Source organism: Atractosteus spatula, chromosome 7 (genome assembly GCF_055471065.1).
Source record: "Atractosteus spatula isolate fAtrSpa1 chromosome 7, fAtrSpa1.hap1, whole genome shotgun sequence".
NCBI lineage: Eukaryota > Metazoa > Chordata > Actinopteri > Semionotiformes > Lepisosteidae > Atractosteus > Atractosteus spatula.
This window is the reverse complement of record NC_142712.1, coordinates 56,545,511-56,562,259: the sequence shown is the minus strand read 5'-3', so window position 1 is coordinate 56,562,259 and position 16,749 is coordinate 56,545,511. Positions and strand designations below refer to the sequence as shown.

Genomic DNA, 16,749 nt, shown 5'->3' with positions numbered 1-16,749 from the left:
AAGACATCTTTGTGATGTGTGTGGGCTCACAGGAGAGCCGGCCAGTCGCGCCGTGGCCTCGGGACACTGATAGGACGCATCGTGATGCAGCGTTGTTTGAAAATTAAATGAAGAGGTTCCACTTTTTCCCCACTTTTCTTTATGGATTTCTACCAAGAAGGTGCTGCTGGTTTAAGCAGCTCTGCAGCTTAAAATGCTGGATCCAGTTTTCTGGTTTACTTGTCTAGTTATATATTAACGTATTCAATGAGCCTTTCTTTTTGTTGATTCCCAGAAATTAATTGTAGAGCAAATCTTTGGCATTCAATGATACTCTTTTGCCTTCATACAGTAAGTACAATAGCAGGTTTTTGAGTACATTTGTCAATTTTATTTAGAATAATGCTTTGGCACTTGAATAGACTTCAATACATGTCTGTACAGTGTCTTATAGACTTAAATTACGTAAAACCTTTGTTGCCTGTTTTTCTTCAGTACATTTTTTAAACATCAGGCTGGTTTTTCACGATTAGATTGCTGTTAAAATAACTCATAATCAAAAATATTTTTTAAGTACATGAGGTTATTTTTGAGAACCCATGGCTGGTTTCTTGATGTGTTAGAACATTAGATTATCTTGCCTGCTTTTGGCTGTCTACCTAATATGAGGCATTTTTTTACAGTATAATTAAATGCATTTTATTAAGCTGACAATGTTGTTATTTCATTTGGGGTTAGGGCTAGACTGATTTCTGTTACATCAGGTGACTGTAGGGTTTCTTCAGGCTTTCCATGGAAGTTATGAAGAAAGACTGACTATCTCTGAAAAGTTCATAGTTTTTGTCCTCCTAAGAGAATGCTCATGTGAAATATCCTGTCAGGGTTAGTAATTTTAAAGAAATCACATAAAGAAAAAAAGCAAATATTGAAAGCAAGCAAGAAAAAAGCAGCGAATATAATCCAGACCAGATCCAGTTTCTGGGAACGCTAATCCGTCCTCAGAGAAGGAGACTATTTACAAATTATATGTGGTCAAAACGACTTCCTTTTGGCCAGAGCTATCCATCTTGTACTGACAGATAGTGTTTTAATTGCAACAGCAGAAAAAAAAAATCAAATAAAAATCTCCAGATTCTATCACAAATGACTGCAAAAGATAAAAAGGACTCCAGTTCCCCGCTGGCCCTGGGCCGGCTTGACTGTCTCCCCGAGAGTCTCCCTGCTGGCTGCCAGCGGCAGGGCTGCTTTTCCTCATGTCCCTCTCGCTCCCAGCACTCGGCTAGCCAAGGCCTGTTTCAGGTTACCCCCGTTAAGAGCCAGGCCGCCCCTTTTATCCAAGACAGCTTCCATGCGCCCCCTTTAATACAGATGGGCGCTTTTACTGGAGCCATGTGGGTGAGGGACCTGGTGCAAGGGTTCAACAGCGGTGTCTCGCCTGGGATTCGAACCCACAGCCTTACAGTTATAGGTCCAGAACCCTGACTGCCGCTTCCTACTGCTGACTTGCACAGTTCCACAATTTTTGCTGTAAGTGCTGGTGAATATAATATACTCAGCTGTGCCCGCATAACAACTCCTAACTAATTTCATACAACCCTGTGTAAGTTAAATGTAACTCTCTTCTTGCTTCTCTTCATTATCTATTGTGTGAGCCTCGATATACTGTATTTGCATCTTTGCAAGATTGTATGGATACCACCGAAAAAAGCTCTTGATCAAGAGCAAATAAGTGTCTTTGAAAGTACATGTTCTGTTTGGCTGTGTGATACCCACAGCGGTGCGGCTGCATTTGGAGGTAAAGTGGGATTCTAGGGGCTGATTTTATTGACAGCTTCAATGGTAGCTAATCTTAAAATGGTAGAATGTAAAGGTAAGTCGTGGAGCGACACTGTCGGTGGCATGGTGTAACAGTGGTCAGCGTTGTTCCCTCACAGAGCTGGGGCCCTGGGTCCAATTCTGGACCTGGAGTGCTGTCTCTCTTCGCGTGGGCTTCTTACGGGTGCTCCGGTTCTCTCCCCCGGTCCAAAGTCAAACCGGTAGGTTAAATGGCTTCTGGGCAAATTGGCCCTTGGTGTGAGAGTGTTTCTGTGCTTCTGTCAGTCTGCCCTGCGATGGACTGGCGTCCCATCCAGGGTGTAACCAGCCTTGCACCTTTTATCTTGACGGGATAGACTCTGGCTCTAACGTAAAACTGAATTAGATGGAAGCAATTAGAAAATGAATGGATGGATGACATTTTCTTCCAAGCATCACGACTTTCAAGATATTTCGTCCTTTCCCTGCAGTGGTAGAAGCATCAGCCTTCAGCAAGCATTTTTCTGTCAGACTATGTGATCAGATAATGTTATGTTTGTGCCTGATCCATTTTCCATTGTATGCATAGTCCGCTGTGAGCCAGTGCATCTCATTTTGATACTGCAGCCTTGGGTAGCATCTCTACAGTAAGTAGTGCCTCTTTTTTAAGTGGCTTATTCATCTACACTTGTGCTAGAAGATGCAGCTCTTTACAATCAAAATCAGATGTAGTTGACAAAATGAAAGGAAAGATAAATGAGCATTTATGTTACATTTATCAACAACTGTGCCCAAAATTCAGCTTTAAAATCTCAAGTTATTTACCTTTTGTACTGCAGATCAAATCTATTCATTTAGGAGGTTGCCTTGAAATGTTGCATTTATAATTTTTGCTAAAGTATAACTACAAGCTGACATGGGTTCTCTAATCAGAAGACATTAGAGAACTTTGAAATCTGTCCCCTTAGCAACAAAAACTTCCTTTTTACTTCTGAGGGAGCTGGGAATTTATTTTGTCTAGAGGTAATGAAACATTTTTCAAGGAACTCCACAAAAAAAAGGAATATGCGCAGATTAGGATCTTCAAATGAGCAATGAAAGGTTTTCTGCATGAGACACCAAAAGATGGAGGACTTCAAAGGTGTTTGGGGAGATATATTGAAATAATCCTTGAAGCTCATTGATGCAAATGCTTACTGAGCTCCTGTGTGTATTTTTTTTTGCTCTTTATTAACATGAAAGTTGTGTGATGGCATTTATTTTTTTTCCATCTTTCGCTGAAGCAATATGTGACACAAGTTATCTTTTGTATGTGGTCCAGCCAATACCTTAGCTTGTTACCATTAACCCTCAAATGCCTCGAGCACAGGCACAGCCATCAAGAATCTCCTTATCGTGCATTGAACCCGGGAGTTAGGCTGTGAGGCAACAGAGGGAGCCACCTGTGCACACCAGTACACCACACCACTGTGCTTCTTGGCTTTGCAGGGCGGAGGTGACAGAGAATACAGGAGGTAGTTTTAAAGAGGTCAGCATTTCAAGATCATGAATTTCAGCTATCCAGTTTTACAAAAGCGCAGCTTTTTAAGAAATAACATTTCTTACACACATTGTATCTCTTGAATATATTCAGTAGTTTTCTCAATATTTTTGTCCTGGACTAGTAATTGTTCTGCTTTTTCAACTCCCAGAAAATCTTTAAAACAATATGACAGACCATACTGTAAGGTGAAATATACACACTTAACAACTGTGCCAACACTTGCAGCTTAAAGAGCTGAAGAATATGAGCTATGTAGCTGCACTCTCCTCAAAATCCAGTTAGCTTAGGAAGGACATACTGTATGTAAGTGAAATATCTATTTCTTTCAGAATTCATTTGCATGATCTATTGTGACTTTTGCCTTTATGAGATTATGTGAATAGCTTTGGAAAAAGAGGACCGTTTTCTTAGTTTGGAGAAAAGAAAAGAATTGCAGCTGACTCCGCTTGTCGATGAGGTTGTTTCTGGGAATTCTTGTCTGTGCCAGGCAAGCCGAGCCGGAGCTGGATGTGAGGATCCTGGCTGGCGGCTGGCCGGCTGCGGCTTCTCCACGGTTCCCATGGGCTGGCTCCTGAAGTTCTGATAAACTGCTCCGTCTGGATGCTGTCACACTGAGCGTCCCTGTCCTTTTTTTCCCCCACCAGAAACATACACACATCTTCAAGCCTCTAATGACAAGAAACATCAGATGGCTGTTTTCTCTCCCTTCTCTTTCTCTCCCTCTTGTCATTCCTTTCATTATTTCCTCCTTTTGAAGTGAAAATTCTCAGCCTCTCTTTTAGCCTGCATTACTTTTTGATATCTCGTCCTCCTCTTTTTCTCTGGAAAGCTTCACTGATGAGTTTCGGAACGGTTTACCCCTGGTGCAGTTTCTTCCCCGACATGATCACATCTGTTCAGGCGGCAGATTGCAGAGCTGGTTTCTTTCCCCATCTGTAGAGCCGAAATAAAAAAAGAAATATAAACCTCTGGTCCACATGAGAGGTAAAAAACAATCTATCAAGCTATTTGGCTATAAGTGCACTGGGGCATGGCTGCATTCATATAATAATGGACCAGCCACAGAACAGCAATACAGAAAATCTGTTTTTCATAAGCACTTTTCCCAGCATTGGTTGCTGAACAGTGGAAGTCGATTCAAACTGGGGAGAAAATAATATACCATTGAAATGTTTTGGAAAGCTGTGTTACATTTTTTTTTTTAAAAAGAACAATTTTTCCCTTGCTTTGAAAATATCAGTAAGTGATCAGCTTGGCCTCTGCAGTCCTGGGACAAGCAAGAGCGCAGTGGGAAGGCGAGCATCCCCTCCAGTCAGTCGCCTGTCACGCTGGGGTCCCACAATGCCTGCAGAGCACTTCGTGTCAACGGGGGGGGCTCACAGGAGACCGGCCCGTCACAGATGTCTGCGGTGCTGCAAACTCACCACACCCACCAGATTGGAGAAACCAAACCAGTGATCCCTCCAGTGATTCACCACTCAGGCAGAACTTTTAATTCATGTTTTTTGTTTGTGTTTTCATGGAGCTGTCTGGAAGACGCCCCTACACACATATCCTTGCAAAAATGTTCACATTTTAGTTGGGCTCCTCTGCCCTGCAGGCAAGCATGCTTCTTTCAAGGCTTAGCTTCCACCAGAAGTGTTAGCATGTGCCCAGAAATCAATTGCAAGGTTTAAAAGTTCAAAAAGTACTACCTCTTGCATTGTGTTTATTATTGACTCATCTCAGTACGAAGTGAGTATATATATATCTAAAAGTAGCACATTCGTTCTCATTATAAAATCCTCTGTATGTTTTTGGTGCCTTTTGTCTTTGTGAGTTCCTTCAGAACCATTGTTTTTAGAACAATAACACATGCAGGGTGTGTTGTATCATAGTCTATCACCACTTTTCTGGGGGTGGAAGAGACTGAGCTGTACTTTTTGCTTCTCAACTCTCATTGCTGTATCTCATTATAGCATAGCATTGCTTTACCACAATTGTAGTGCAAGCACGCATTCTGAGTGGCCATCGATTTTTCCTGTGTGATGACAAGCCGGTTCTGGCTGTTGCGGAGTGTTCTCCCACACCATCTCTCTCACTGGGAAAGGTGTGAAGAGAGAGGCAGCAGAGACTGCTGGCTGGAGCTGGGTCCGGATTGTCACAGCAAGAGCAGACATGTCCTGTGGAGACACGTGTGGATTGAACATTCATTCTCTGCAGTATTGGTCACTTCTCCTGCTTGCTGTCTGGTTTTGAAGTGATATCAGATGCTGCCAGATTGCAGGCAGCCACAATATTTACACTGTGGTGACAACTATATATTTTCCCATTTCTTCTTTAACCCTGCAGAGTGTTTGTACTTGTTTCAGTGATCCTGCCTTACTGAGGCTGAATTCCCACTGTCTCTCATGACAGTTTTTGACTGTAAACAGCTTTCAGCTCACATCGAAACGCAAATCTCAACAGCTGTTGGTAAAATCTCTGCACCATATCTGTCCAGTGTTTCCCAGAATTACTCATCATCACTTACTGGAATAAAAAAAAACTATCTCCATGTTCCTCTGTTACCCTACCGATCCCATTTTTACCTGTCCTTGTGCCTTTTTTAGGAATCAGAGAAAAGAGGGTTGATGGAAAAGATCCACATGGTTCAGGACATTGTGATCACTGTTCAAAACCTCCTAGAAGAGATCGCATGCTTTGGGGAAAGAATTAAAAAGTAAGTTTGAATATCTGTTTTATGTTATGAATGCAGTATTCTGGTACTGAAACTGGAGCATTTTTGTAGCTGACATTATCTAAATGCTGTTTATTTTTTCTCAAATCAAAAATGTACTATTGAGTTTCTGTAAGTGGCTGTTAAATACACCAATTTCCCAAAACCTTCAGACTTCATATTTGTTTAGTTGATCCTGCAAGATGATTTATTTATTTTTGCAGGATTGTAGGTTTCCACTCTGCCCTGTGTTAGCCACGTCCAGTGTGTGTCCAGCTAAACACCTCTCTGATGTGTCTCTGATGTGTCTCGTCTTTTTAATTCGCAGCACCTTCAACTGGTCGGTGCCATTCTTGTCTGGTCTTGCTTGCCTGGTCCTCACTGTGGCGACAATTATAGTGTATTTCATACCACTGCGGTACATTGTTTTACTGTGGGGTGAGTGTTGAAAATGGAATTCTTGAATCGGTTTCACACAGCCCTTCTTGAACTCAGCTGGCTGATATAATAGAGCTTGCAAAAATATATTTGCTGGGTTCTTTAAACTCCTTTCCAAAAAATATTTTGCAGACAGAGTAATGAATCTTGATAAAAAATGGCTAAGATATTGAAATGCCTTGAATATTTTCCTGTTGCTCGTTCTGTTTGATTAAACTAAACTTTTCAATGAGTAATTCACTGTGTTATGTTGTGCTAGTAGACTGTTCTTCTACCTGTTCCCTCTACATAACTGCAGTGGCTCAGGACACGTTTCTTGTGAGGTTTGGCGCCATAGTGAACCTCCCACAGCTATGAGAGACAGATTGCAGAAGGCGTGTGGGAGAGGAAACTGTGTCAGAAATGATTGCAGCTCCTTGCTTGTTTTTGCCAGCTGATTTCACTTCTACAGCATAGCCATTATCCTCTTTGGATCAAAATCTGCATTCACCTGATAATTGACAATTTCTATTTTGTGAGGACATCAGGATGGATTATGAACTTGAGAGGTCTCGAACGCCGACTTAACCACGCAGAGCAAATCTTCATCTTTTTGGGGGCATTTCTCAACTCTCCATGTGGCCAGTTAAATCTAATTAGAAACGTTTTGACTTCTGTCTTTTCCAGAACAGTGCTCTAAGGAACATCTCAGGTGCAATTCTGCCATGTTTGAAAAATCCAATACAATCCAATGCAATTGATCAAACATGGTAGAGGATGGCTTGCAGAACAAGAATAAAAATGGAACAAAACATTACACAAGTGTTGTTCTAGACGCAGATATAGTAGATCCACACAATCAATGCTGAAGCAATGCTAACTTGGCCTGAGGTCTCTATGTGGAATAAAGTCAGATAAAATGAAAAAAGCATAGTTTTCTTTAGGGGGTGTCGTCTGAGGGAGACTGAAAAAATAAAACGTTCCTTGTCCAGCAGGTCTGTGCAACGACTTCAGATGTTAATTGCAGAAGCAGTGCAGATAGACACTAGTCTAGGGAGGGTCAGAGACAGAGGAAGAGAGTCTCCACAGAGTTCCTCCCCTCCAGCCTTCTGGCCCCTAATTTGAAGCTGTAGCACCACAGCAGAGCTGGAGCCTCTAACCCAATCAATAGCCAAATGGTATCAAACAACACTATTGAACCCTCTCCTGCATTTGCAGTTAACTCTGAGCTCTGTGGTTGCAGGGCAAGGCTTTCAAGCTCTATCTCCCACTCTAATGGGCACTTCACACTGCTCTGTCAGGAACTGAAGCAGAAGTAGGAGACTGTTTTTTTTTTTGGTTCCATAGCAGCAGGGCATAAAAGACACCTAATTGCTTCTCAAAATAATAATGCTGTTTCTTAAAATGAGAAATAACTTTAATGAAGGGCAAAAAACATTGATTGTTTCTGTGCAGGATGGGTCTGTCTAGGGTGTGTGTAGCTGCTGATCAGAAGCTGGCTTTCCTCCTGCTGCTTATAGAACCTGCAGGACTGAACATGCCTTTGGACAGAAATGGGTCGAATCTGAAGGGGGGTGTTCACGTTCTCTGCAGTGTACATCACTGCTGGGCCCAAGTGTTCAGTCAGCTGTCTTCGGAGGGACGAATTGTTTATTCCACCTGCTATCTCTTTTTTTTGGTGTGATTCAGACAGTCTTTGGGAACACATTTTCAGAGAGCTTTTTTCCCCAAGCTTTATGCTTCAGAGCAAAAATCTGCTGCCTAGTTCCTGAAAGTGATTTTTTAAACGAGCATATAAGACAAGAGACCATACTGTAGCCATGGAAGAGAGAATTCAACCTAATTTTTAACTCCATCTGAAATGTGGAAAATGAGTTGGGATTTTATAGGGTTAGAAAAAAGTGGGGAAAAAATTGCATCGACGCAAAAAGCCCTGAATTTCCTTCCATGAAGTCAGTATTTTTAAACATTCTAAACTGCTTTGGGTAGCATTTTATAATGAGATAAAATAGTAACCTGTTTTGTGGCATGCAAATATAAATGACTATATGATTTACACCACAATAATTATTTTAATGGCTGTTTATTGGATGTTCAGATTTTTCTTTTAATTTGTTGCAGGTATAAACAAGTTTACCAAAAAACTACGGAAGCCCTACGCCATTGACAGCAATGAAATACTTGACTTCCTCCGCAGGGTGCCTTCCGATATTCAAAAGGTAGGAATCGGCATATTGCAGCCACAGACTGGGATTAGCACCTGAGCAGGGCTTGTATGGTATTGTTCTCACAATGTCTTAATGTATTTTAGCTGATCACTGTCCTTTGTATTGTTTGGTTATTCATTGCTTTTGTACCAATCGTTCTGCCTCCCACACTACAAGAGTTCAGAGATTTGTTCCTTTCTGTTCCTTCAAGTCTATAAATCCTTTACCTTACAAATAAAACACGCGCATGTTATGCTTTGCAATAAAAGAGGACACTATTGTATTATTTGTAATGCTTGATCAGGTGCTGGAGAGATCAATAACTGGAGATGGGAAACACGGTATGGTGCACAGCTGGAAAGCTGTCAGGTCTGTTGGTTTATTTGCTGCCAATATTTCAGCTCTTACTGAACGAACGAGGCTCGGTTGGGTCATCCCTGAGCTGTACGGTTTCCGAATTTCGCTCAGTTGCTGGTTTTGTGTATCAGTGGCTTGGAAGGGGTGGAAACAAGCTTGCGGTGTCCGAGAGAGCGATTGACCATGAGCATTATGAAGCCGATGTCTCCAGCTGATCATCGGCTCTGTGACAGCCGGGGCCTCAAACGAGGCCCTGTCACATCAGGTTGGAGAAGTCAATTAATGAACTCGTGAGCTACAGTAAACCTGCTGCGCGCCATATGCGATTGTGTATTAGTGATGACTGATATGTCATTTGCAGTTACATCACACGCCCCGAGATGCTGCCAGCTCAGAAAGTATTTCTTTTGTGTTTATCAAGGGCTCTCAGCTCATTTAGTCTGTCTTCTCCGTATGAATGCTGTGTGAGGGCAGGAAGTGGCCTGCCTTGAATGAGCTTTTTTTTTTTCTTCTCCTCTCCGGCTCTCGGGAGAAAGAATTCAGCCAGTGTCACAAACAGTCTGGTCTGGAAATGTGGTCTAACCCTGGGTTCTTATCTGGGTGCCCCTTGACGCAGTCCTCTCGCAACCGGTTGCCAAACCCCCATTGACATTTTCTAAGGAAACCCTTCTAAAGCTGCAGTTTTGGCAGAGGTATAGGCTGGCAGCACAGGACGATAAACTTTTGTGCATTGATGGGCTCCTAAATGCATGGCCCCTGCCATGACGTGTTGTGAAACCTTTGAAAGACGGGTGACCTCAGTTTTAAATGAAGGGGGAAATTAGATGCTGCTTTTTTCAACTGGTAGAAAAACAAGCCCTACAATCAGCTACCAGGCTTCACAGGGGCACTGTAGTGCACGGGACAGCATAGAGCAGGGAAATAAAGTGAACTGTGCTCAATACATTGGTCACCCTGGCACTCCATTGTTCTAATGTAAATGATCAATATTGGTACTATAGAAATTCATGATCAAAATGTGTCTGAACTTTGTCTCTGTATTTTATATATTTTATAAAAAAGAAGAACTGCTTTTGCTTGGAACTCTGATGATCTGTGGAACAATGTTGTTTGCAATGTTGTCAAGTGCTGTACTGTACACTCACTGAGAAATATGTGAACCAGTGAGAGAGCCAATTCGTTTGACTGGGAGTGTCTAATAATTTGGCCAGAGGGTGTGATGTTATTTTGGGGAAGTGACATCAGCTCCGTGTACTGTAAATATGCTTGTCCTTCAGCTTGAATTGCAGAGTGGTGGCCTGGAGTACGTTAGATTAGCACTGATGTGAGAAATGTTAGTTTGTGCTGGGTCAGCCAGCGTTACACTCATGTGCTCTGCAAGGCAGCTGAACAGTTTCAATTTGTGCCTCTGTGGAATGGACAGAGCTGCCCACAAAAACACTCATGCACAGACACATGACAAAGCATCTGTTGGGAAAGTTTCTGAGTCTCTGACTAAGATTTACTTGCCTGGATACACCTGAAATAATTAGCAACTGTATCTTTGATGTACCCCTATTGAGTTATTCACTTTATACTGCTTTGTATAAGTTATATCTTCTATTGCTTAACTATTTTCTAACACTTTTTATAAACAAAATATACATATACTAAGAAAAGATTGCCATGTCTGTCTGTTTTGGGCCACCATGAAATTTGAGCTACCCTTAAGGATATATTGTATTTGTGTTTTGTAATACAAAACCAATTGACTTCTGGAACTGCTACTAGTTTCTTACTTTATGTTAATGTAAAACAACGCATGATGACTTTAATTCTTGATCTGTAACCAAGAGTAATGTCTAGGTTAAAAGTATAATAAATTGCAATGTCATTGTATCCGTACACATAGTTTAAATTAGTAATGTCACTGAATTAGACTTGAGCTTTCATAGAATGACTTTAACATTAACATGATCCGCTTTAATCTTAAGAATAAGGAATACATTTAGTTTTAGAATTCAGTTTGGAATATATCATATTTCATTAGTCTGTTAATTCTCTCCTAAAAGTGGGTCTTGTATTTATAACCACTTATAAATTTACCATTTATGTCTCTTATAAACTTCAAAGACATTTCCACACCCATGATATTGGTCTGGGTAGTTTAGTAACACATTGGTCAGGGGAGACAGGGGTGAGAGTTCAAGGGTTAAAGTTCAAGCTCTGTTTTGCCATTCAGAGAAAAGCAGGCAAAACTGGATCAGTCTGGACAGAAAAGAATGATATTGGGAGGAAAGAGCATCTCCACAGTGGACACTAGCAGCCATGATGTCAGAAGGCATTTTAATTCAGAAATGTAGGATTTGTGTGCCAAAGGCCTACTGAAATTTTGACTAGCCTGGTGTATGATATTTTTGAAACACTTTACACTGATTATTTCATTCATCTATTTGATGTAATGGTTCTAAATTAATTATACTCTTATTCTGACTTCCGGACTCGCAGATTCCTTTAGCTGGTGAGACCTGCTGTTAATATTGTGATTTTGGAGAGAGGGGGTGGGGTGGTGTTTTAAAGGAACCCTTGACTTTTCAAATCCTTCCTCTCAGTGATTAATCCCCTCTGCTCCTGTGTTTAGAGAATGATTCATTACTCCTGAACCTTCCTCAGTTTCTCCTCCGCCACGGCTCCTCGGGGAGCCATTAACGCGCGCTCCAGCGAGCTCGAATTACCTGCCTCGCGACGTCACTCCTGTTTGTTTTCACAGGTGCAGTACGCCGAGTTAAAACCCTCCACCAGCCAGAGTCCGCTGCGCAAGAAGAGAGGCGCCATGTAGCGGAGGGCACGAGAGGTGGCGCTCTCCTTGAAATGCCAGCAGTGCCGGGCCTGGGGCCACATCGATGTGCGTCATAACTGTGTGTGTGTTTGTGCGCGCACCACACGTGTGTGGGTGCGCTGCACGACCCCGACACCAGCACAGTCACCACGTTGGCAGCGAGGGCTGCTTCTGGAGCGTCACGAACTGTGCCAAGCCTCACCGAGAGGTCCCCGCGGCCTCGTTGTGTGTTTTCAGACTGACCGCTCCTTGTCCACTTGTTCCAGTTCGCTTGTGGGGCCACACAAGCTCTGAGCAGGACACTAGTCGCAAGAACTCAACTGTCGCTCGTCGTAATCTAGAAAAGTGTTAGTCTGTCATTCTGGAGGGAAGTGAAAAGGTGAACAGAACTTCAAGGTCGACTTGAACCTTGACCGAAAAGGTGGGTAGGTCAACCTGCCTCCCCAACACATTAAAATACATTGAAGTCTGAAAACAAACCATTAGGATTAATTTAATCAAAAGGCAAAAAATGAAATTGACACTAATATTTTTGTTATTTGATTTTCAAGAGCATGATACTTATGTACTGAACAGCTGCTACAAACTGTCTGGGTCTTTATCCCTCTGTGACATTAGTTTTCTCACTGATGAACTTCATTTTGCCAAAATTGTTCTTCTCCTTACATAGACAACTGAATGTTTAAAGTGCGTAAGAGGCTTTAGTTTTTACAGATCAGAGGTGTATTGTCTCTGTATCTATAAAGTGGGGGACATCCAATTAATTTAAATCTTACATTTTTATATCAGAAAGTCCACAACTAGTATGAAACTTGTTGATCTATTTTAAAAAAAAGTTATGTCAATAATCGGTTTAAATAACTGAGCATTTCGTTGTTTTAAATTACATTTTTAAAGTCAACGCAAGATGCCAATTTTTGAGGAAGGGAAAAGAGTAGTTCAGATGTTGACGCAATTCACCATCCACCTTCTGTTGTATACCTCATGTCAAGAAGAACTCTGTAGATCAGCTGAGATTAAAATATTTAATGATGTAATTTTATATTTTCTTTTTCTGATGCTACTTTTTCAATGCCAAAGAGCTTCTATTGTCCCTCACCCCACACTTTAAAATGTGCTTTTATTCTGTAAGAAAATGTGCTTTTATTCTGTAAGAAGAAATTCAGACATTTTTTGTGAATATGTATTTTCTGAACTGTAAATGCATTGCATATAAACTACTATATTTCCCGATTTGTACATGTAAGTTATAGATTTATCTTTATTTTATGGTAAATAAGAGAAAAACAAATTCTAATAAAAAGGTAATGGGAACAAAGATATTGCTTAAGACTCCAGTTTTAATTTTAGTATTATTTTTTACTTTTAGTTAAAGACGTCAAGAGCTATTTTTTATTTTTAACGTTTCTTTGGAAGAAAGCCCCACAGCCAAAAAGCTGTGTTTTGCTGGTGCAATTTCTCACTCTAACTTCTCAGCTTAGTCCATTTACTAGTCAAAAATCTTAGGAACCTCCAACGTCAAGCCGTTAGGCTCTCTTGGTGGAAGGCGCTGTGTGGTTGTTTTAAGAAACATGAGACTGATTTCCATCGCCTTCCCTGGCAGGAATAGCGGTTGTCTCATCCCAGTCCTATTGAAAACTGCTGGGACCAGTGGAGTGTGTGTTCAGTCCCGCTCATCACAGCATGAAGAATGGGGTAGGGCTGGGCAGCAAGTGTTTGAGACCCTTGTGGGATACATGCCACCTGCTGTTCAGGCTGTTACAGCTGCAGGCACAGTCCCAGCAAAAAAGAGCAGGACACAGTTCTTGCAGGTCTGGATGGATTGCTAAATACGGACAAGGTTAAAGGAGATGAATTTCTTCTGTCTGGAATAAAAAAAAGATTGAGAGGTGATTTAATCCCATTATATAAAATCCTAAAGTGTATAAATTGGGTCAATGCAGGGGACTGTGTTAGACACAAGGGCACAACTGGAAACTAAAGAGGAATCCATTTAGGAGAGAGAATAAAAGATGCTTCTTTGCACAGAGCTGCGGGTGTCCTAGCTAGAGGAATAAAGCCTAAACTCTAGGCTCCTTTAAGAAATGGCCAGACAACATCTGGAGTAACATGTGCCAGGTGGCTCCACTCCTTTGCAACTATTATGTTCTCAAAGTGCAGTGTAGATCTGAGATAGAGCATTTTAGAGCAAGACTTACATAGAGGGAGGAAGTATTACCAATTTCAATGATCCCCAAATACATTGGCAAAGACAGTGTAGTAAAAGACAAAGGCAAAATTACAGTATTCCACTGTACTATTATATATAGTATATTCCATTGTACATCTGCTGTAATAGTTTGCAGCAAATGTAACCCAAATGTAATGTAAATGTTTTTCCTTTTCCGAGATGCTTTGGTTATGCTCTTTTTGCACACAGTAAACGTGTGGTTACACAGCGTGTCTTGGTTAACACACATTATAACTCCAAAGCATGCTGCTCTCCCCCCTGTTTCCTCCAACACAGGGGCTGACGCGCAGCGTGTCCTTCTTGGAGGGCTCTCGGCACTGCAAATAACACTGCCGCCACTTCTCCTTAGTTACTGAGCACATCAAAGCTCTTCTTTTTCTGATCACTCTTTTTTTCCCTGAGGTACGCTTTGTGGTCCTTCTTACAATAGCAGGTTCCCAGCGAGTGCTATCTGGTGATGAGGGTAGAGAGCACTCTCAATTCCTAGGACTTACCACTTTGAATTTCCATTAAAATCACGTCCTAACTAATGGCTCTACAAACAGTCCTCTCTGGGATGCGGTTTCCTGACACTGAAAGTTTTCTAATTAACGCAATAATGCACTGACCCAGAGGTGTCTGTGTTGTACTAACATCTTATTTTTTTGCATGCTAACATATGTATTTTTAGAGAAGCATAACAAGATTATTGTTACAAGATTACTCTCATGCAACATAGCGTCCTAGAGAGCAGAGAATTCTGTATTAATTAAACTGTGGTTTATTTCACCCTGTATGATATACTGTATATTAAAATGGCAGGCTGAATAGCTTTAAGATCAGTTTTGAAGGGTTTAAAAATAAGGTAACACTGTTATTAAACTCTGTTGTAGCTACACCTTTCTGAATTTAATTGTTGCACTTAGTTTGATAGCTCTTTCACTGGTTTATGTCCAATGGGGCTCGAGAGCTGTTTGGATGTGTTATTCTTCTAACATGTATTTTTGTTTTCACATTGCTGAACCAGAGCTAGGCTTTATTGCAGTACTTCACACAGCACAAATGGAATAATCAAGTCACTGTCTGGGGGGCACTGCAATGGGGCAATGGAGGCATAGTAACTGAAGAGAATCTTACATAAAACATCTCCCTCTGGAAAGAGTGTTGTTTCATCCCTGTAAAGAACTGTCTGGGGGCCCTGCTCTTGAAATCAAATCTTTACCTATGCTTTTGTCTTTAATAAAATATAACAGCCTATTGATTAGTCTGTGAGTGAGCTTCTGAATTATTATTCCCATGGAGATTCAGTGCCCGAGTCTGATCTGATATTTGCAGTGTAGCCTCCAACAGCCGAGTGAGTCCACAAGCCCTCTAGTGGCAATGGGATTTATTGACAGAGATGTGGGATGACGTTTTTGCAAGAGGTTCACACGTACAGTACCTTCAGGCATAGCAGGCCTTTCATTTAAGAAGCACAGGTTTTTTTAATTTTATCTATAGCAAAATTAAATGCATTGAATCACAAGGTAATTAAAGCATTTGCCCCCCCAAAAAATTAGTAAAAGTAACTGCTATAGTAAACTAATAATCCCACACTGTTAGCATAATAAAAAATATCATATAACAGGACCCGATTCTGAATATCAATTTAAATACAAACTTGTACAAAGGCAGCAGTGAATAGTCCTCAAGTAGAGAAACCAGATTCGGCTTGCTTACAGTAATGAAAAAATGCTCGGATAAGTAGGAAGATGGAGATCCTGTTGGTTGTCACTGATATTCAAAACTGGAGGGATTACAGGCAACGCGAGTCTTGTTAATATTGTCAGCAACTCCAGGCTGTCCACAATACATTCTTGATTTTTTTATTCACTTTAATATCCTGAGTCTTCTGTTCATGGGATTTGAAAGGAAGAATTGTGCTTTCAAGCAGTGCTGTTCAGTATGATTCCCATTCATTTGTGGTGGGAACATCTACTGTAAAACAGTAAAAATAGTTTTAAGGGCCCAAGAGAGTCAGGACCTTGGTTTTGCATCTCATCTGAAGGATGGTGCACTTTTTATAGTCCCATCACTATACTGGGGGATTAGGACCCACACACACCACAGGGTGAGCCCCCCTACTGGCCACACTAACACCTCTCCCAGCAGCAACTTTAGTTTTTCCCAGGAGTCTCCTATCCAGGTACTGACCAGGCTCACACCTGCTGAGCTCCAGTGGGCTGCCAGCTGGGAGTTGCAGGGTGACATGTCTGCTGGCTCCTGCTACTGTACTGTAGGCACCCATCTGACAATGAGACAAAACTTTGCTTGACACCTTCTAGGCGTTAGGAGGTAACTCATTCACACAGTCCGCTCACTGCCTTTGTTATGGAGCAGGGACAGCTCTCCTCGCCTACACTTGAGCACAATCAGGCTTTCAGGGCCAGATCCCCATTGCCCAGTGTTCAGCACACATGCAGTTGTGCTAGAGAGAAATAGATACAGGATGTTGCATAAAAGGTGTTTTGAGAAAGTCCAGAGGCTCTGACTTTTACAAGCTCTTCAAGACAAACAAATCAAGACAGAAAGAAAATGCAAAAAATTGAAAGAAAAATTAATATTTCCTTCCACTGCTCTAACCTCACAAAAGGCATTGCTTGGGCACTATTTCCTTTCAAAGCACTCTAAATCACCGTTTTCAATAAGCAAGCTCACATTTTGAGTCTTGTGACCACCAGCAGCCTA

General features: G+C 41.5%; 1 protein-coding gene across 1 annotated transcript in view; it reads left to right on the top strand.

The window, feature by feature from the left end:
• Nucleotides 1–13,131, top strand: part of mctp2a (multiple C2 domains, transmembrane 2a) — a 78,536-nt gene extending 65,405 nt beyond the window's left edge. Inside the window, exons 20-23 of the mRNA XM_088921565.1 lie at nt 5,908–6,017; nt 6,343–6,452; nt 8,553–8,650; nt 11,745–13,131. Of these exons, the coding sequence (XP_088777691.1) occupies nt 5,908–6,017; nt 6,343–6,452; nt 8,553–8,650; nt 11,745–11,813 (387 nt within the window). The 3' untranslated portion in view covers nt 11,814–13,131. The remainder of the gene's footprint in view (nt 1–5,907; nt 6,018–6,342; nt 6,453–8,552; nt 8,651–11,744) is intronic.
• Nucleotides 13,132–16,749: the final 3,618 nt, after the last annotated feature.